Raw genomic sequence first — 21,917 nt, 5'->3', positions numbered from 1 at the left:
TCTGGACACTTAGAAATTTTACTCCGCAGTCTTCACTTTGATGCACTTGGCCCTCATTCTCCTTTTGGATGCAAAGTGCACTTTTTTTAAATAATAAATAAATAAAATAATAATGTTTTTCTTGAAGTGTTTAAACAAATGCCAAAATAACGCACACATACTAATGTAATCTTACCATTAGCTCAGGACCATGCAGTATAAGACTCCACAGTCTCCATTTAGCTGCACTTTCCCCTCAGTCTCATCTTGCATACAAATGGTTTAATAACTGTGGCCAACATATGAACAAATTACAAACTAAAATACCAATGTAATAACCTTATCTTAACTTAGGAGCTGCAGTGTAAGACTCCACAGTCTCCCCTTGGCTGCACTTTGCACCTTAGTCTCCTCTCAGATGAAACTTTGTCTCCTAATAGTGGCCAACATATGACAAATACCCATGCTATAGTGTTAGCTCATTTTGGAAACTGCAGCATTAGACTCCACAGTCTCCATTTGGCTGCACTTTGCCCTTTGTCTCCAGCCGGATAAAACTGGTCTCCCTACCACGGCCAACAATTTTTTTTTTTTAAATGGCAACGGTAAACAATATGTGGTAAATTGTAACAATCTCCCCCTTGGCTGCTGTACCCTGTTGTCTCACTGCCCTCAATCTCCTCTTGGATAAAATTCATCTCCATTGTTTTTGTTAGCATTTCTTGCATGTATCTGCTTTATTATTTGACGTTGCCACAAATGTATGTGAGCTCATCCTTCACGCCCCTCAGTGTGATTCTGTCGAATGTGTCCCATGGGAAGGTGTGAAGTCGCCGTTCACTTTTTTTACCGCCTTGTTGAATTTGGCGGCGGGACGCGTGCGCCGTGCGAGCAGCGAGCATAAAAGCCCCGTTAAATCCCTCTCGGCTGTCAGAAAGCCTGCATGCATGTGCGTCCTCTCTCGCTGTGGTTTGCGCTCTCTCTCTCTCTCGCTCTCTCACTCCCCCCCCCCTCCTCCGCATCCTCCCTCTCTCCTCCTCCACATCCCTCTCGCGCGCACCACCATCACCGGCAGCGGCGGCAGTAGCGGCGGCGGCGTCAGCGTCAAGCGGTGCTTTTCTGACGCACCATCCGACGATGAGCATCCCTCCCGCGGGCTGACTCCCTCGACATCCACAAGTCCGGCCCCCCCGCCCCCCCCCACTCCCTTTCCTTCCTTCCTTGTCCTCCTCTTTGCGTCCGTCCGCTGGCTCCATTTGTGGCTTTTATTTGCTCTCTTGTGGATTGCGCGCGCTCGGCTGGGAATTTACTTGGAAGCTGAGAGTCCTCCGCCTTCCCCCTTCCTCCTTTTTTTTGGGAGGGGGTGTACGTGGTGTCAGTAATTCCTCCGCACTCCCTGCGCTCTTTTCTTGGGAATATTCTGCAGTGCTTTTTCTTCTCTCCCCACTGCGGGGGCTGCTGCGGATTTTTGGCGCCTTCTCCTCGTCACTGGGGGGGCGGGAGGGGGGAGGCGGGCGGGCGGGCGGGCGGGTGCAGGGGGGGGGGCGACTGAAGCATTCCGGAGTATCGGCGGCCGGATCGGAAGCGGCGATGCCCGCCCTGTGACTTTCGGGATTTACCCCCTAACCCCGCCCCTCACCTGAGCATGGCTCCGGCCCGGAGGGAGCGCGGCGGCGGCGCGGCGCTCCTCGTCCTGGCGGCGGCGGCGGCGTGCTGCCTGCTGGCGGGCACCGCGCTGGCCAAGGTGTGCAACGACCGCACCAAGCGCGGCCAGGACAACAGCTGGTTCGCCCGCAATGGCGAGAATTTGCCCATCATGGTGCTCATGCCCATGAACGAGTCGGCGCTGATGAGCAGCATCAGCCAGGGCATCGAACCCGCCGTGCAGCTCGCCATCCAGCACATGCGGGAGTCCCGGAAGTACAACTTCTCGCTCATCACCGAAATCTACGACACCGAGGTGAGAATAGGCACAAAATGTGACAATGCTCACTTTCTGCTGACGTCGTCTGTTTCTAATATTTGCCCGGTGCTCGGTTGCGCCCGCGTCTGCCGGCGTATCCCGTCAGGATGACGGGGTCGGATCAAAAGAGGCTTCGGTGTGATTTGCGCAAGTGGCTGTTGCCGTAGTGATGGGACGCACCTCGTCTTCGGCGTCTCCGCCGACGTATCTTGTTGAGATGACACGGTTGAGATGCCTCGCAGGGATTTGCCGACGGAGTGCTTGGATGCACCAAATCTGAGATGCGTCTGCCGATGGATTCCGGAGTTTCGAGACGTCTCATTGGGATTTGCCGACGGAGTGCTTGGTTGCACCTGTTCTGCCGGCGCACGCCGCTCATGTGACGGTCTCAAGATGCTGACAAAGCGCTTGGATGCGCCAAATCTTAGATGCGTCTGACGATGTATCCCCGTTCAGATGACGTGGTTTAGACCAGTGGTGGGCAAACCGGAGTCCTGCAGGTTTTGGATGTTTCCCTTCTCCAACACAGCTGGTATATGATCAGCTCATCGGCAAGCTCTGCACACGCCTGGTAACGATCCTGTTGATTGGAATCAGCTTGCGTTGGAAGAGGGAAATGTCCAAAACCCGTAGGAATCCAGCCCCCGAGGACCCAGTTTGCCCACCCCTGGTTTTCGACACTTCTGAGTGATTTGCCGACGGATGCACTTGTTTCAGATGCGTCTGCCGATGCGTTCTTGTGAAATGGCAGTTTGAAGACGTGTCAATGATTTGCCGACGGAGTGCTTGGCGGCACCGGTCCTGCCGGCGGAGTCCGTCCAGATAACTGGGCCGAATGATGCTTCAGCGGGAATTAGGCCCAAATGCACCCGGTCCTGGATGACTCATGCATCCTGTCGAGATGACATGGTTAAGGTTCCTCCGAGCGATTTGCTGGGGTACCACCTTGAGATAACCGGGTCAAGAGGTCTCACTTTGAAAGTCTCTGGTGGCAAGTGTCTGCTGTGACGTCGTGCTCGGATCCACCTGGTCCAGAATGAAAAACCCTGCCACAGTTTGGATTTAGAGAAGCGAGCCCTTTCCCGCCGATTGAGTCGTTGCACCTGTGGCCGAATCCAAACGGTGGCAGGGATTTTACTTTCTGGACCTGGATTTTCCTCCTCTGGTTTTAGTTGTGTTGACACAAGGACTTGTGTGACTTTGACGGCCGGAGTTGTGTACACTCCGAATGTGAGATTGCTTCGATTGTGCCACTGGAACCGGAGAAGACCGGATTCAAGCCGGCTTCCCCTGGTTGAGCCCGACAACCGTAGCTACAAATAACATGAATATGCTTGCTAGCTGCGACAACTTGGTCCAGGTCTGTTTCGTACGGTCACGGTACCCAAATTTGTGGCTCAAATTGAAATTTTACAATTTGAGCGAAGAAACCAATTTTCAGGTTTGCGTCAAACGTGACTTCATATGAAATTGCGTCGCACAATTGGTTCAATTTGGGGGTTAATTTAAAAAAAAAAATCGTAATTAATTTCATGACTTCAATATTTAAGTTTTCGTACTCTTGTTAACACAAAAGTGGGCAAAAATGTTAAACTAATAGAAATATGGCTGCATCTTTTTCATAATCATTCATCAAATGGAGTTAAATTGTGTGATATTGATTTGTGTTGGTCATTTTTCTGCCACTAGATGGCATCATTGCATTTGTAAGACGGTGGTGAATTGAAATTGTGCACTTTTTTAAAATTGTAAAATACAACTTTGACGGCAGTCTCCTCAAATATAAGCATTATTATGACATTTATTACTTGCTCAATTTTGACGTGGACGCGACTGGAATTGCCCCAGTGCGGGTTTTCCAAGCAAGGGCCGCTCATTAATCATGCGTTCAAGTTAAAAACTTGAAATGAACTCAAAATGAACACACTGATTTTGACACCCCTAGTTCAATTCGTGACTGTTTTGTAATCCGTTGAGACGCTCGGGCTAAAAGACACTTTGGCGTGATTAGCGCACGCGCTCGATGAACCTGCTTTCAGACGTCTGCGAGTGATGATCGCGAGTTCCTGAAAACGGAGCGCTCGACTTTAAAGGCCTCTCCTGGCTCGCCCCCGCAACGCCGCACAAGTGCCATTTTTCGCTATTGAAGGTGACGCCATCGTTCTGACGTCTTGCGTGCGTCGTGTCGGCGGCCACATTTTGCCGTCTGCGTCCGAGCCGGCGTGGTTTTGGCGACGGACTGTTGGGACGCACCTCGGAGGCAACTTGGCCAGCGTCTGTCAATTAAAGTTGAGAATGACGAAACGAGCACTCGGCGCGAAATGAGCCGCGTAGCGTGAATGCCGGCGCCGTGTGGAAGTGTGTGCGGTGCCGCATCAGTTGCCATGCCAACGCAGAAGGCAGGCGCCAGTTGGACTCAACTATCCGTCCATCTGTCGTCGTCCTGCTTCTTCGACTCTTCTATTATTTCAAAAGTTAGTTATTGTTTGCTGTCTATTTTTTTAGCGAATAAAACAAGAAATGTGCCAAAAATGACGTCAATCTTACAAAGTATCAAACGGAAAGACAAACATACAAATTCTGCCATGATTCCCCCACCCCCCATTTTGTTTTTAAAGTTCCAGTCATGATGGTTAAAAAACAAACAAAAAAAACGTATCTGCGCATCCAACAACACTGCAGCTCTGCTTATCTTTCGTTTCGTTTGCAAACAAAAGCTTTCTGTTCGTTTTTGTACTCACAGAAACTAAAAACTACAAATGTCGCTAAAGGGGCGTCCGCTAACTGCAGTGAGAATATTTACACGCTTGCGGGAATCGTCCCGGCACAGCTCGGAGGGCTTCGAGTCAACATTTCAATATGCTTCTTGAATATGCATTTACACAAGTGGGAAAATGGCGACGCGCAAACGTTCGAGTTTGGAAACGGGCAGATGAGCCAGCTCATTCCAAGGGAAAAAGGTAGATGTAAAATAGTACATTTTAATTCATAAATAATATTATGGTATACCGCGTATTTGCATATTCACAGATTTTTTTCCACAGTTTTTTGGGCAATGTTTTTTAATATTATTTAACTTTGTAATGATTTTTTTTTTAAGGTTTTCCAGGCGTTTTTTCTCTCCAATTTTTTCCCAATGTTTTAAAATATTTTTGGGCAATGCTTTATTATTATTATTATTATTATTATTATTATTATTATTATTCTAGGTTTTTCCAGGCCTTTTCTCCCGCCGTTATTGTTATCTTCGGGCTTAGTCCCCATTAGTTTATTCAAAAAAATTCATACATTATAAAAATATTTTGATTTCTAAGTATGCGCACATTATTTTATATACTGCAATTTTGTGTAGTAAAATTGAATAAGAACAATAAAAATAATTCAATGTTTTTAAATGTGTTTAATTAAGATCTAAACAAATGTCAAATGTGCAGAATTCTGTCACCATTTGCCATAATTTTGAGTCTTCAATGAACCTGCGAGAGAATTCAGAATCACCCTGGACCGGTCGCCAGGCAATTGCAGGATCAATAGAGACAAAATCATGAGTCACACGTGTACAAACTTGAGTTTCGGCCTATCGCAGGTGACTTTCCTCACCTTATTCAAATCGACATTTATTGCTTGTGTTTGTTAAAAATGGCATCCAAACAGGACCTTTCCTAAAAAAAAAAAGAATCATGGCATATTAAATGCAAAATCACAATAATAAATAATTTCTCCAAACGGTCCCACCCTGGTGCGTTGTGTACTTGCCGGATGTGTGTGAGCGAGTCACGCTGGGATTTAGCCAGGCAGATGTAAGTAATCAGTCCCCGAGCAGAGGCTCTTTATCCTTTTATCCGCTGTTGGTGGAGCCACGGGTCGAGCCGGCAGGGCCCGTCGGATCCCCCCCGGACGGGGCGCCGCCCGCCGCCCGCCGCTGCCGATGAAGACCATGACGTGCGCTGCTGTAGTTTGAGATGCGTGCGGGTTCTTCTTTTTTTTTTTTTTTTTTTGGGGGGAGCAGGTAGCGAAGCGGTGGATTATCGAGCGAGCGCGGGGCTTAGCGCCGCCGCTGCTCCTCCATCTTCATGTGGAATTTCGCCTCGCTGAGGACTGATACTGTAGCCGGGCGGGCTTAGAGGATCAAGGCTTTGGATGTGGAGGAGAATGAGGAGGAGGGGGGTGGGGGGCAAAAGAGTTTCCTGTTGCTAAGCTAGCGCATAGGCTAGTGGATGTTTGGCACTTTTGCATCAACATCCTAAAACCTCGTCGTCGTGTCATTTGACATCATCCTTATGAAGCAGGAAGTAGCTCGCTAACTAGCGCCCAAAAATATGCCAAGTCATTTCAAGTCCATTTTTTTGTCATCATGGAACCATTAACGCCGCCACAAGCTAAAAACAATGGTACAGTCCAGGTGAATGGTGAACAAACAGGAAGTAGCCTACGAGCTAACACATCAAACGTTCAAAGGTTTTGTTTTGCCATTTGAGCCACAATGCCCCCCCCCCCCCCCAAGCTTAAAAAAAAAAAGAAAAAAAAGCCACAGTCCTGTCATCTTACATCATCGTAATGAACCAGGAAGTAGCCTGCTAACGATCACACTAAAATATGCCGTGTCACGATTGTTTCATTATTTTTTTAAGAATCTTTGTAGTTTTTTGCAACACAATAGAACTGCCAACCCAGGCAAAAAAAAAAGAAGAAGTGGTACAGTCCTAACAACTCAAATTAAGCTATGTCAGACTCAGAATGTTTTCACTTTCAGTCAAAATAGAGGTTAAGATATATTCAAGGATTTTTCGGAAGACAATTCAGGAGAAATTTCTCTCGCCCCGGGATCCAAAATGGTGCTGTCCTGTCACTTTACGTCATCCTCACGAGACAAAAAGTAGCCCGCTAACTAGCAAAACTAACAAAAAATATGCCGTGTTACGATTGTTTCCATTTTTTTTCCCCCACGGAGTCTTTGTGGCTATTTGCGTCCCAATGGAACTGCTCCCTCCGCCCCAGGCGACAAAGTGGTACGGTCCCGTCATTTGACATCATCCACGTGAACCACAGATTAGCCTTCAAACGAGCTAGCATAAAATACGCCATTTGAAAATGTTTTTTTCCTGTTTGTCGAAATGGAATCGTTCCCTTGCTCCGTTATGGAAAATGACATCATCCTGTCAACTTCGGTCATTCTCACGAACCAGGAAGTAGCCAGCGACTTAACTCGAGTTTTTCCGATAAAGTGTTCGTGCTCGCCGCACCAAACAAGAGCGCCGATAGCGTTGCATTCTCATCTAATAGGAATTAAGAGGCCGATCATTTCCTCTTCCTGCGGAGAAGACGATCCTGTCCTATTTCGGGATCTCCATCTCTCGGCGCAACGGCGCTCTCCGGCTCGCTCTCACCGCTCTCTCCGTTGGTCCCCGGAGAGCCTTCTGTGCTGCTGCGCATTGATCCCGCTATCTGTGCCGGGTCAGTGCATTGAGACGCACTCAGCACTTTCGGGACGCAGACACAGGAGCCAGAAGCACCCTGCGTCCTCTCCCTCTGTCTCCCCGCATAGTCCCTTCTCCGCTGAGCTTCTTCTTGACATTTAGATGATAGACAAACGTCTACAGGCGTCTGTCACGTGTCCGGCAGAACTTCAGAGAAAAGGTAGAAATATCAGATTCGCATGTTGTTCCGTTTGGATGAAAATTGACAAATTGGACTCATTTCAGGGTGGGGGGTGTATGGAGGACCAAAACTGACGACAATTGAAAAATTCATAAATGACTAAATACATAAATGTGAAAATAAAAACATCTAAAAAATATTATTCAAAAATTAAATACAAAAAAAATTATATAAATGGAAATAAAAACAACGATATATATTTATATATATATATAAAAAAACGAGATTCAAAAACTAAATATTTATTTTTGTATTAGATTTTTTAATGAGTAAATAACGATCTCATTTGAGTCCTTGGCGGAGGTAATGTCACATTTACAACAAAATATTTGACTATAATATCAGCCAGCGTCTCTGTGGTGAACGAGGGGGTGCGCCATAACCTTGAATCGGTTGCACGCTGTAAAAAGTGTCAATGGTGGCCATGCACACACACACACACACACACACACACACACACACACACACACACACACACACACACACACACACACACACACACACACACACACACACACACACACACACACACGAGAGTGCACATATGTTTTGGTTTGCGCCCCGCAGAATCGCCCGAGGAGGTGAGCATGTGGCGCCTCCGCGGCGGCGCCAGATTGCGTTTTGCAAAACTGAGCACGACGGCCACCTCGGCCCACCCTCTCGCTGCCACCAGCCCCCGACAGTGACCACACCTCCAAGCTACCCCAACCATTCGGAATAATCCACAAAGTCGGTCAAAATGGCTCGCTGTTTGACTTTTTGTGCGCTTGAGGTCAACAATGAATCTTTCCTCGACGGCCGAGGCCTCCTCTCGGCCTCCACGCCTTTCACAATAAAAGCTGTCGCCACTGACAAAAGGGCAAACGTAAATGTGGCCAAAACGAGGTCGTTATTTTGACAACCTCCATAAAACTTGCAGCAGACGCTCGACGACCTTCTCGCGAAAGCCCCCCCCCCCCCAAAAAAAAACACACGCACACACAAACTTTGAGGAAGTAAATCTAAATCTGGCAATTCTGCGTTTCATATTGAAGAAAGGAACAAAAGTGTGAAATCAATGTCTTTCAACTTTTTCATTCCGACAACATAACTAGCATGCTAGGCTAACGTATGCTAATATTGTTCTTTTGGTCTGTGGGCTTTCAAACTGACCCAGCCTAGCAACAAGCTACCATATTTCCAAAAAAAAAATTTTTCCAAATAGAAGGATAATTAACTGTCCAGCTGTGCTTTCCTGTTTAATACAGATAAATTATTGAATGAAGTCGTGAAATGAAGGTCTTTCTACACCCTAGTTTGTCATTCAAAGAGGATAGCTCGTGTGCTAGGCTAGCATATGCTAATAGTTTTCTTTGGTCAGTGATTTGAAATCATTCAAATAAGCTCGCGGGTGCAGTTAGCTGATATTGGGGCAGTTGTAATTGAGCCCTGCGAACTCCGCCTAGCAACAAGCGGCCATTTTAATGCGTTGTGACTACATAATATGTCACGTGTGATTTTTGTTACGTTAAGTTGAAAAAAACGGGATGACTCGCTGGAAGATTAGCGCCGGACATTACGAATAATGAAGTCATGGTAATCTGCGCCGTTAGCTTGACGGCGTTAGCATGAGAGGCGCGAGAGGGGCCGCATGTGCTGGCTGCCCCCCAAGAGGCCCGGCAGGCGCTTGACACCGCCGCTTCCCGGAGGACGGGCACGCTGGTTGTCATGGACGCAGCTGGGACTTGTGGCGGCTTGCCAGCGCCGGAGAAGGAAAAATGCGCTCCATTGCTTTTTATTTTGCTGCTTCTTCATGTCAACACACTTGTCCGGGGTCTGACGAGTCCACCTGACCTCGGAAGTGGCGCTCTCGGGGGGGGGGGGGGGGGGGGGGGGGATGGGCTTATTCACATAAACATCCGGCAGTGCAGCAGAAGTGGGACACAACACGTATATTTTCTTTTTTCTTTTCTTACAACGTTTCAAAATGAATGAAATCAATAAAAAAAGAAAACATCCCCGACGTGACGCGTCACCGCCTTCGTATCGACTTCACGTTGACGTTCTTTCCTTCGTTCTGCGATGGAACGATGACACGCCGGCAGCTGCTCGCGCACGCTGTGCAAATATGATCTCGCCAAAATAGATTGGACGTTTTTAGATTCGTGCGTGTGTGGAACGTTAAGTCAGAAATCAGCACAAACACTAATATATATATATATATATATACACACACACACACGCATATTAGGGGTTTAATGACTAAACATTTTAGTAGTCGACTATAATGTGGCGTAAATCCAACGCCGATTTGCATCAACACCTTTTTTTGTGTTCCGCTGCCTCTACTTGGCCTGTCGCCGATTGTGAGCGTAAAACGGTTGGCCGGCGCCATTGTCGTCTTACGGCGATAAAGAGACGCGCACGCGCGCAACACACGGACAGTACGCCCGCGCGCGCGCACACTCGGCGCCACATTGGATCGCAAAAGGCTGCATCGTGACGATAAGAGATCAAATGAGCTCGATGTGTTCCGTTGTAATCTTTGGGCAATCCTTATGCACGTTTTTTGTGCTTGTGGATTAACATTAAATTCAAAAAAGAAAAAAAAAAGACATTCCACTGTGTGGATATGAGCAGATATGAAGTTACTAAATATATAATATACACAATTTTAGAATAGATGAATATAGGCAAATATGAGAAAATAATTTGAAAAAAATTAAGAAAGACACACCAATATTGAAATTAAAAAAAGGGAAATTAAAATTAAATAATATGAACAATAAAAAGAGAAAATAATATAAACAATGCAAATATACATTAACTTGTTTTTATACCCTTATGTATTATGTGTGAGTGGGGGGGGGCGGAATAAAATACAAATTATATAATGATAATAATAATAATAATAAATAAAAAGCGAGCGCCCCCGTCCCGTCCCGTGTTGTCGTTCCGCGCCGCAATGAAGTCCTTCCTGCTGACAAAGCAGGGTTTGTCTTTATCGGGCGCGCTGATGGATGGGATTGGTCGCACCCGCCGGCCCTTCGCCACCATGACTAACGAAGTGTCACCGTAAAACGCAGGCCGTCTTTCATTGCGCTCGCGCACGACATCATAAAACAACCTCCCTTACCTGTTTTTTTTTTTTTCTCTTTCTCTCTTGAAGGGTTGTCGATTATTATCGCAAACATACGATTGCTCAGCAGGATTTTGGCTAGTGAGCCACATGCTGCTTCACCAAAGATGTCACCTCATCAGCGTCTACCTTGTACAATTTCTCCACTTTGCAGCGCGACCTAAAGGACAAAGTCTAACGTTCATTGTCGCCCCTGCTTGCTATGCTAATTAGCATTATTGCGCAATGACAGCAATTAGCGAAGTCATTAATGGCGGCCAGGAATTAAAAAACAACAACAACAAAGTGACGCATTCCATGGTTGACTTCTTCCATGGCCGTCAACGCACCGCGGCACACGAGCGCGGCGGCATGGCGCCTCGCCGCACATGCTAATGGCGCTTTAAAAGGCGGCGTGCATTTATGCATGAGGGGGGGGGCGAACGCCGCTAATTGCAAGCAGACGAGACGGACGCCCGACAGGGAATCCTAACGAGCTCCGTCCCGAAAATCCGGATTGGTTGTTTTGGTTGCAATTTTTGTCAAACCAGGTCGGAAACTTTACAAACGTACCAAATCGGCTTCTGGCATGCGATTGTATTTGGCATGATGTCACAATTATGCGCCACTTTCCAACTCGCGCTTGCTAACGTCGCCTCCATTTCACAATTACTGGAGAAATAAATCAAGATCAAGAGAGGGTGGGGGGGGGGCAGTGCCCCACCTGAGCCCACAGATCATATTTTCTTTTTTTTTTCTGATAAACACGCAGATATTCCAAAATGAAAAATCATCTCATGACGTCAAACTTTTTTTTTCTCCTTTTTTTCCCCGTAATTCCTTTTGGCCCAGCTGCAAATGATTTTGCGCTGTTTCGCCAAAGTGAGCCCCGGCGTGAGTGAGGCGGTAAATAAAGGGTTTGTGAATCAAATGGAAAAGAAAAAACAACAGGTTGAATTTCACTCACGCGGGGCAGAGATGAAAATATGATTCCAGCGAGCAGGAGGAGGCGTACAAATCAATAAGATCCCCCCCCCCCCCCCCCCCCCCCCCGTGTGTGTGTGTGAGGGCGAGTCAACAGTGGAGTACGCACACGCACACACAATATTTTTACGGGGGGGGGGGCACGTTATGCATTATTCTGATTCATAGTTGCTCCGCGTATGAAAGGCTGCGACGTGTGACGAGCACACGGCAGGAACAGGTCAAGCGTTGGCATGTGTTATTCTCTTTCAACGTTCGCCGCCATCTTTTCTATTTCATACAGAGCTTTTGCAACACTTGTCTCCGAGAATTTTTTTTCCAGTCAAATTCAGAATATTGTCACGAAATTGGAGTCCCCAAAGAAGTGCAGCTTGGGTGTTTTTTGTTACATTGCGCTATTTTCAACGTTTTCATTTGTGGCAGCATTTAGTTTTGCCTAGCAACAACTACATTTGAGTAATGATTGGGAAAATGTGACGCAAAGTGTCACGTTTTTTTGTCGATGAACCTAATGAAGATGAATTTTCTTGAAGTCGTAACTTCGTTGAAAATTTGGAGGAAAAAAATGTCACCAAATATGTTCATTTTGTTACGTTAGGCGGATTTCAACGTTTTGTTATACAGCCTGTTGATTGGTCGAAAGAGAAATAGCACTTCCCACACAAAAACATTCAAAAATTAAATCAATTGATTGCATTTTGTGGCTAATATCAGTTTGTATTGAATACTTGTCAGTGGCTTTGAGTTCTGCCTAGCAACAACGATGTTTTGAGTATTGATTGGCAAAATGTGACGCCGTTTTCAATTTTTCTTCTTCTTTTTTTAAATGTAACTCAAATTGCAGTTGAAAAAAACGGAGAAAGTACGCTTTGGTTGAATTTGTTGCATTTGATGTTTTTAAGACACTTTCTGTTGATTGGTCAACATAGAAATGCCACTTCCTTGTTAGCTTATAAAAATTTGGCGCTAAAGTTTCCGTCATGACTTTCTGCCAAATTTGTAACCTTGACAAATGGAGGAAGAGAAACTTATTGTGGGAGTTTCAAAATTTTTTCGTACTGTTTATTGATTGGTTGACAATGAAATGTCACTTCCTTGTTAGCATCAACTCGTGGGCAAAACATTTTTTAACAGCTGTGAATTTTGCCTAGCAACAGCAAGTAGATCTCTCGTTTGCTAGCCTGTTAGCATTTTATGTCAGTTGTCAAGTTTTCGTGTTTGGCTCTTCCGTGTCATTTACAACTTTTTTATCGTATTGTCCATGTGCTTGTTAGCATCAAAACAGAGTCAACTTTTAATCAGTTCATTCCATCTGTGTGGTTTTTTTCCCCCAACGTTTTGATCACACTGTCCGTCGATTGGTCGCCAGAGAACCCTCACTTCCTGTGTGTGCGTGTGCGAGCGAGAGCACACGTGGGAAAATGTCGCGTCCACGCGTCGTTGAGGAAAAGACGTGGCGTTAGCTCCCGGAGGTGGCGCCGCGCGTCAACGCCTGCACGCGAGCGGCGTCGACGGGGTGGCGACCGTTCGTCTCTCTTTTGATAGAGGGCAAATGTAAATGTCAGCCGTGTCTGCACGGGAAAGGTCGCCCGCGCTGAATAAGCCGTGACAGATGGCGGACGCTTCGCAGGCGACCACAACCGAGGGGGAAAAAAAGGCGATGACAAACATGGCGGCGTGGCTCGGATGTCATTTTTACGGCCTTCGTCTTGTCTTTATTGATTGGAACCCGGGCCTCCAGTTCTTCACAATCCCAACAACTACAGTGGGCTAACTCGCTCAAGGTTTTTCCACATCATAGCCACGCTCACTATAAATATTTGTCTGGGATGTCGTACGTCAAAGCGTGAATGTTTAGAGCGGGTGGGTATCCAAACTATGGTCCGGGGGCCATTTGTGGCCCGCTTCAAAAATTTTGCGGCCCGCAACATATACAAAAAATAACTTGACATGGAATGTGGCTCACTATAGTAATCCGAGTCCCAATAATAGCAAACGTACAAAATCTAAATAAAATTGCTAATGTCATGTTTAGCTCGCATGGCAACATGTACATGCTTAAATCTGATTGGGCAAAAACATCGAGTTTCAAATGAATACACTAGAAGCTGCGCAGTCAAGACAAAACACGATGAAAGGACTGAACAAATTAAGTCAATTATGTAAATGCCAATCGGTGGATGGAGCGTAAATCACAATCACACAAAAAAATCGGTCTCGTGGTTTTGTTTTTGAGGTTGTGATCAGGAGAAGAAAAATCCATAACTGCTGCTATTGATTTTTTAAAAGCTGCACAGGGAAATCCATACTTTTTATTCATTTATTTTGGCCTTGAAAGCATGATCTTTGCTTTGAACCCGAGTTTTGCACCCGAACACTGCCTTCAAACCCCAATTTGACGTCCTAACCTTATTTTTGAAACCCCGTTTTTTAAAATTCCTTTGTTTTGTAGCATTTTTAACCAGTCAAGACGATTTGAAGCTATAAATAATAATAATAAAAAAAATATTTTATTAATTAATCTTGACTTCAACCTTGAATTTCTCACCCCGACCTGTATTTAAAACCCTTACCCTGTCTTGAAGCCCTAATTAAAAACCCTAATGGTGAATTTGTCATTTTTGCCACACTTTTTTGTTTTGTTTTGTTTTTTAAGTCTATTTTTGGGATTTTAGCTTTTAATTGATAACACAGATGTCGGTCCATTTTCATTTATTTGATTAAAAAAACAACACTACAAAAAAGACCAAATAATGTCAATTGACATTTAATTTTTTTTTAAAATTTATATATATATATATATATTTTTTTTTTAAAACCATTATGACTTTCTCAAGGTCTTGTACGGGTGTCCCGAATGACGTGTTGCATGTTGTCTTGAAGGACGGCCGTCCCGGCCGGATAGAAAAAAGATTTGATTTGCTTTAATCTGCTTGTGATTTTGTGTGAAGAGAACATGAAACCTGCTGCGCCTAATCTGCCCATTTGGCCCGGGGCCAGATTAAGCCGGGGCGCTTTGAGAAAAACCACGACGGCCGGATTGGGCGGCACGGGGATGACGCCAACGGAGGACGATTGGGCTCAAATACACCAAATAAGAAATGAGAAGAATTAAAGCCCGCCCAAAGGCGATTTAGTGGCATCTCGAGCACTGAGATGGATTAAAAAAAGAAAGAAAGTGTTTAGCATAGCACACACGTAAGGGTTACTAGTTTTTTTAGTTATGGGCTGTGAAATCCCATTTTTAACTAAAATGTGAAAATGTAAGGTAGCGGAACTAAGGTCCTTTTGATAAAATTTAGTCTAAAAAAATTATTCTAAATTTCTTATTTCAAATAATGCAATTTTATTTTATCTAAAAGTAAACTTTTTTTCTTGAAACATTTTGAAATGTCTTTTTTTTTCTTATCTAGATTTTAATAAAATGTTATTTAACCAAAATATTTCAAAAAAAATAATAATAATAATTTTTTCTTGAAAACCAAAACAAACCTAAATGTTATGCATTAAAAAAATCATTAAATAAAAAAAAGTAATCTAAAAAATAAAACTTAATTAAAAATTATTTTTTTTAAACTTTATTCTTGTTACATTTCACATTATTTTTGAAAATCGTTTATTTTTCCCAAACACTTTTTCTCTACAGCCTAAAAATATTTTTTAAAGTGTTTAAAAATAATAATAATAATTCTAAAAGATTTTCTTGCAAAACTATGATTTAATTCTCATAAGATTGTGCCTTTTTTTGTACAAAAAATTGTCATCAAAAATAGGACTTGAATCTTGTTTTTGTTCACATTTTGCAAACAATTCAGACTTTTTGTTAAAAATATTTTTCCCCTTAAAATCAGGACTCGATTCTTTTCAGATGACTTTTTTTTCCTTTTTCGTCAGAAGCCCATTTCCCAATTTGAAGATGCATCTGGCCCCTTTTCAGGGCTGATTTTGCCGCGTGAAAATTCAAACTCGTCGTGACTTCCCGCCGTCCTTTCTCCTCGTGAGTGTCCATTGTCGAGCTCGCACTGTTCCGTTTGAATTCCACCCCACAATTCCACGCGGCCTTCTGCTTGGCTAGCGGCGCTCGCGTGTGCCGCTAGAGTAAACATAGCGTCTCTTTTGGTTTTTTTTTTGCATCATTTCAACAAAAAAAACACCAACAAGAAGAAAACTATAAATATCCAAATGCCTTTTGTCATTGCTGACAATGTGTGTAACGTGCGTGCGTTGGCGTGTGTGCGTAGCCAGCTGCCGTTCATCCCCCGTAGCGCTAGCTGCCGTCTAATTGGCCGCCGCTTCTCTCTCTCTCTCTCTCTCGCATGTGCTAGCAAATAAGGTCGCGCGTGCACATTGGGCCGCCGTTTGACTTGCCCTCTTTCATCTCCAAGCCCCTTTTTGTATGTATGTATGTATGGATGTGTGTGCGTGCGTTTTATGCGTGTGTGTGTGCGCGTTTAGGGAACACGCTGCATGCAAACATGAATAATGGAGGCAGTACAGTAGAGGGTTTTTTTCCTGCGTGAGTGTGGCGTGTCTAATGCGAGCTGTTGTTTGACCTGCGGGCCTCGGCGAGCGAGCGAGCGAGCGAGCGGCGGGCGGGCGAGCTTCTAATAAGCCGCCTTCATCACGGGGACTTGCAGCCTGCCTTCGCCAACATCACTTTCAACACAGCCACGTCCACGAAATGTATCGAGTAACTGTAACTAATTGTAACTAAGTAACTGGAACAACGTAGCTCACCGTGAGTAAATTGTAACTAGGAAACTAACCATGAAATAACTGTGATTTAAAGTGACTAAAGTCAAATAAAAGTAGGTGAGCAAAAGCCCACTAGAACATCTGAAGTTTTTGGGGGGGGTCAATCAGAGGTACTTGAAATAGTGGCAACCCATTGAACATGATTTTGACAGCCACATCCCCACATTGTAACTAAGTAACTGTACTTAAGTAATTCACTAAATATCTGTAACAAAGAAACATCACGAAGTAACTAACCATTAAGTAACTGTAAGTTACAAATGTAAGCGCCAAGAACAAAATGTTAGGAAAAGCCTACTAGAGCAGCTGAAGTTAATTTAAATGGTGGCAGGTGTGCTGGAATGTGATTGCTTCATTTGGAACGCAGCAACATCCTCAGTTTGTAACTAAGTATCTGCAAGTAACTATCAGTAACCAAGTAACAGTAGCTAATGTAACTAATTATTGTAACTGTAATGAAGTAAGTAACTGAGTAAATAACTGTATGTATGTGTGTGCGCTTGTGTTCCATTTATTTTTCTTGTAAGTAGTCAAGTAGTACTCGCGTCTCGTCGCGAGGCCTTCAGGGTCCAAGCGTCCGCGTAAAAAGTCACTTTCTTCTTTTCCCGCCGTCAGGCACGTCTGAGCACAGCTGCACGCCCGCCTCCGAGCAAAATGCAAAAAATGGGAAAAGAAAAGGGAGAAACACCTGAACCCACCCCGAGGTCGTCTGGGGACGGGGGGGGGGGGTCTTTGTTGAGAAATTCTTTCCAACTTGGGGATGTTTTGGCATCGTGCAATCACACCGCCAAATTTTGCAGGCGGCGCGAAAGAACGTTTCGCACAGAGATGTTGCAAAACGAGCGCTTCTCCGTCCAGCCGGTCACAGGGCGGCATTTCTCACGAACGCCGCCGCCGCCGCCGCCGCCGACGATGTCGTCCCGGTGGCTCTTGACTGTTGCCATGGCGACGCTGCAAGCCGGAGTGAAAAGCTTATTTCCTTGGCGACGGCGGAAGACGTGCGGGAAAATTAACCCCCCCCCCCCCCCAAAAAAAAAGTGTGTGTGAAAGGTTTCATCATAGCTGTGGCCATTTCTGCGTTTTGAGTCCCACCTGTGATGAAACACTTTGTAAGTCACAAGGTTTGATTGACAAGCCGCCCCGAAGTGGATTTTGTTTTTTAGAGGCGTCCAAACAAAATGGCCGTGTGTCTTGACGGGTACGTTGGCTCAAGGCGGAAACGCGTAAATGTTGCGACGGAGAAGTTAAAAAGTGGAATTTGGTGGCTTCCAAATTGGTAGCCAGATTTCACACGGAAATTGCTGGAACAGAACTTTCACACAAAAAGCAGATGACGTTTTATATTGTGGCAGATTTACCCTCATTTGAAACTTTTGTTTGAATACTTAACCCATGCTTGAAACCCGAACCCTTTTTAAAAGCTCACCCCTGCTTGTCATTCAAATGAGAAATTGTAAACCTTGTTTGAAAACCCAACTTTGAACGTCTAACCCTGACACAACACCCTCATTTTTAATCCTAAATCCTGGTTTCAAACCTTAAACCTGGTTTGACACCTAACCTTAATTTCAAACCCAAACCCTGCCTGACTTCCAACCTTGAAACCCTAACCCCCAATTTCAATTCCCAATCCTTGCTTGAAAGCTCCATTTTAAACCTTAACCCTGGCTTGAAACCTGAATTCCGTCATAGAAACATCATTTCGAACCTTAACGATTATTTGAAACCCGAACGCTGGCTTGACAGTTGACACCCTAATTAGAAATTCCAACACACACACACACACAAAAAAAAAAAATATATATATATATATAAATAAATAAATAAAAGAGCAATGATGATGACATTTCCGAATGAACAATACTGAGCTCTTAAAATAAAAATAAAAAAAAATAAAAAAAATTCCAACCCTTGTTTTAAACATTAATCTGACTTGAAACCCAAATCTCGTTTTGAAACCCTGATCTTGTTTTGACACATAACCCTCATTTCCAATCTTTACCCTAACTGGCTTGGACCCGTAACTTGAAACCTTAAGCCAGGCTACAAACTCAAATTTCAAACCTTCACACTGGCTTACTTGTCTTAAAACCTCAATTTTAAACCTTAACCCTTATTTGAAGCATTCATTTCAAATCCTTGAACCCACACTTTGATAATGTCTTGAAACTTGAAACCATCAATTTGGTTCGAACCCGTATTTTAAAACCTCATTTTAAAGCCTACGTTTGTCTCTAAGCCCCAATTTAAAATCCTGATCCTTGTTTGAAACCCCAATTCAGTCTCAAAAAAAGCCTGATTTCGAACCCGAACCGTTGTTTGAAAGCCCGATTTGGGCTGGAAAGCCAACATTTGGAACGCGACACCAATTCCAAACCCGAACGGAGGCTTTGAAAGGCAACTCTGCAAATTGTCACGATGGCGCAGTGGAAGTCGCGCATCTGCTTTGCTAAAGCCGTTCAGTATCTCTCGAGCGGCTCCAACATTGCAGGGATTTATGCATTTTTGATGCGGCGCGGGAAAGGAAAAAAAAAAAAAAAGGAGAGAGAGGCTGCGTGACCTACTTAGAGAGCGGCGGAATTCTGACGACTGGTCGTGTCACACAAAATGAAAAATCTGCGTGTGTGTGTTACAGTACATGTTTTGTGTTGTTTGAAAGCCTTGAAATGTGTTTTGGGGGGGAAAGGTTGCGGAATCCCGAGACTTTTAGCAACGCACGCGTTGCGCAAATAATGGCCGTTCCTTCGCGACAACAACAAACAAAGAATAGGAAGCCATTTTCCTGCCGACACGGCCTCGAATTTCCCGTCCTTTTCTAGCGCTTCGCTCTTCTTCTCAGGTCGCCGTCGTCCGTCCTAAGTCGTGCCCATCGCTGCCATTTTTTTTTTGCCGGCTCCGTTCGCGACAGACAGAACCGCCAAATGACGTGCTGCTCAGTGAAACCGGCTTCTGGGCTTGAAGTTCTCCAAAAAGCCCGCCAAGTTCCATTTTGTTACGTCAAAGTGGCTTTGGTGGCAGAATTTGTCTCAAAAGTCCTGCGAGTCGGACCAAATGTCCATTTCCAGCAAGGACGGACGCTGTCACTCATTTGGCTTCCATTTGTCCGCCGCCGCCGCCGCCGCCTGCTGCAAATTCCTGGTCGGAACGTTAACGGCGGCGGGCCGGGATCCCTGGGAGGCTACGTTGCGCGCTAACGAGATTGATGTGTGTGGACAGACGCATGGCACAGCTGGCTGCGGGGGTCACGCGCGCGCGCGCACACGCACACGCAATTTCCCACAAGAAGTGTTTTTCAGCAAAAAAAGACAAGCGCGGCTTTTTTGATACGAGCGCAACGTTTAGTTTGTCGACCCGCGTCGTCCTTTCAGGCGGGGCCCAAAAAGGGTCAGCGGGAAGACGTCCGCCTCCAAATGGCGGCCGCGAGATAACCGGCGTCGAGGAGAGACCACTGCTGGCAATGTCAGACGTGACTCGGGTGCCGAGTGCGCTCGGCCAGCGCGTCCTTCCAAATAAAATTAAAGTCAAAGCGGAATTAAGTTCCGGAATGTGATCAGGTGACGCACGGCTGACGAAATGTTTCATTTTCTCTCATATGACATCATCGTGTTACTTTCATATGATTGCGATTATGCAATAAAAATAAAGACATTTAAATATGCGATACAAGATTTTAACATTTCATACAGAGTTGTGAATTCCAATTGCAAAATCGTATCATCTTTAAAGTCGTCAGCCAACTTTATTTTTATTGGCTGGTGGGGAATTTACAATTGGCCCTTCTGAAATCTGCCTAGCAACTAACAAGCAATAGTGCTGACTTTGAATGTTTTATTTGTAAAATATTGTTCAGTTCTTCAATGAATTCTGAATTGTTTGTACGATTAGTAACCGAGCTGAGCGTTTGGCAGCCCGCCATTTTCTTTAGGTAGCAAAACGCCACTTGAAGTGAGTGCCATTTAGTGAATGAAGTCGCGGGACAAAAAGATTCCCGCGTGTACAACGGTCGGTTCTCATCCGCTGTGGATTAGAAATTGCATTTTGGTGGTCCGCCTCTTGTTATTTTCTCCGAGTGGCCTTGGTGTCGGCGTCAGGGGAGCGGATAGAAAATTTCCACTCCATCACCGTTTGACTTGATCCACTTCATCCGGCTGCCGGATCAATGTCGACTCTCCTCGGGTACTCCGGAGCCCGCTGTCTAAATATTAGCGCCAGAAGCCCATCCACGGAGCAGCAACACATAGAAACTGAGCGTACAACAAATGACAAACTATTGTACTGTATTTTTAAACATCAAAATCATCAACCAAAATAAGATATTTTCATATATATAAAAAAAAAATCCTAGCTTAATGCTAACATGCAATGCGAAAAGCCATACAATGGCTACGGGAAACTAGCATAGCTGTTACAGTAACTGCTACTTTAACAAAGATGGAGCAGCAACACAATGCAAATGGAATGTATAACAATATTCACTGTTCTTCTTGCTCGTAATTGTGCTACATCTCTTCCAGATGAGCTCAGTACTGCCTGGCATGTTGTGGCACAATGTGGTACTACATCTTCAACATAAATAAATCTCGATTGGCCTTACTGTAAAAAACCTGTTCAAGTGATTGATTAAAAATATTCAATGTAGTGGGGGGGGGGACAATGAACCGTATTGTTGGGGAGTGTGTGTGTGGGGAGGGGGGGGGGTCGTAACCCTCTATGGCCACTTCTGTTCATTTTCATCAGCCAGTAAATGAGCTGTCAGCTTTGCGGTCTTGCGGAAGAAAGAAGGAAGGCTTGAATGGCTCCTTCTTCTTTTTACGCTGGAATCAAGACGACGCTGATTAATGACCCCGATGAGCGCGAGGGGCTACAGTTGACTTTACTCTCAAGTGCGAGCTCTCCAACTTTGACAAACTGCACAAACCCCTAACCCCCCCCCCCCCCCCCGCGTTCATTTGCATGCTGTCAAGTCGGCCCGCCCGTCTCCTTTACAGGGAGAGCGGTCGCCGTCGACAACTGCAACGGAACGCCGTAGATGAACAGGCTTTCATTTTTCTAAAATATTCCGAATTGAAGAAAGATTGAGAAATATGGGGAAACTAATATTAAAGTCCACTGATTACCCCAAAAATCTATCAAATACTAAATTAAAAAAAAATTGGTCTTAGAAAATCACTTAATTGCAAAAAAAAGAAGTTAATTGCTAAATTTTAAAGTCCACTAATTATTGAAAAATCCCTTACTTACCATACAATAAAATAAATTAAAAACCTGTTAATTGCAAAGGAAAAAAAACTGCATTGATAACTACATAACAACAACATTACATTTATTTGATTACTTACTTAAGAAAAAATGAATGTATTACAAAAATAAAAATCCATTAATAGGATCAATTAAAAACTCAAACATCTAAACCATCTATTAATTACAAAGTAAAAATGTACATAAAAGTCAATTAATTGTCAAAGAAAACAATCCATCAAT

General features: G+C 44.5%; 1 protein-coding gene across 1 annotated transcript in view; it reads left to right on the top strand.

Moving 5' to 3' along the window:
- The first annotated feature begins 1,525 nt into the window (after window positions 1–1,525).
- The window catches only part of gabbr2 (gamma-aminobutyric acid (GABA) B receptor, 2), an 87,900-nt gene continuing 67,508 nt past the window's right edge, over window positions 1,526–21,917 (top strand). The window contains exon 1 of the mRNA XM_086063321.1: window positions 1,526–1,939. Coding sequence (XP_085919447.1) covers window positions 1,625–1,939 — 315 coding nt within the window. The 5' untranslated portion in view covers window positions 1,526–1,624. The remainder of the gene's footprint in view (window positions 1,940–21,917) is intronic.

This window comes from Leptonotus elevatus, chromosome 19 (assembly GCF_054856555.1).
Source record: "Leptonotus elevatus isolate MCC_2025b chromosome 19, RoL_Lele_1.0, whole genome shotgun sequence".
Classification (NCBI taxonomy): Eukaryota; Metazoa; Chordata; class Actinopteri; order Syngnathiformes; family Syngnathidae; genus Leptonotus; species Leptonotus elevatus.
Note: the sequence above shows the minus strand (reverse complement) of the source record. Positions and strands in the feature narration are given on the sequence as shown.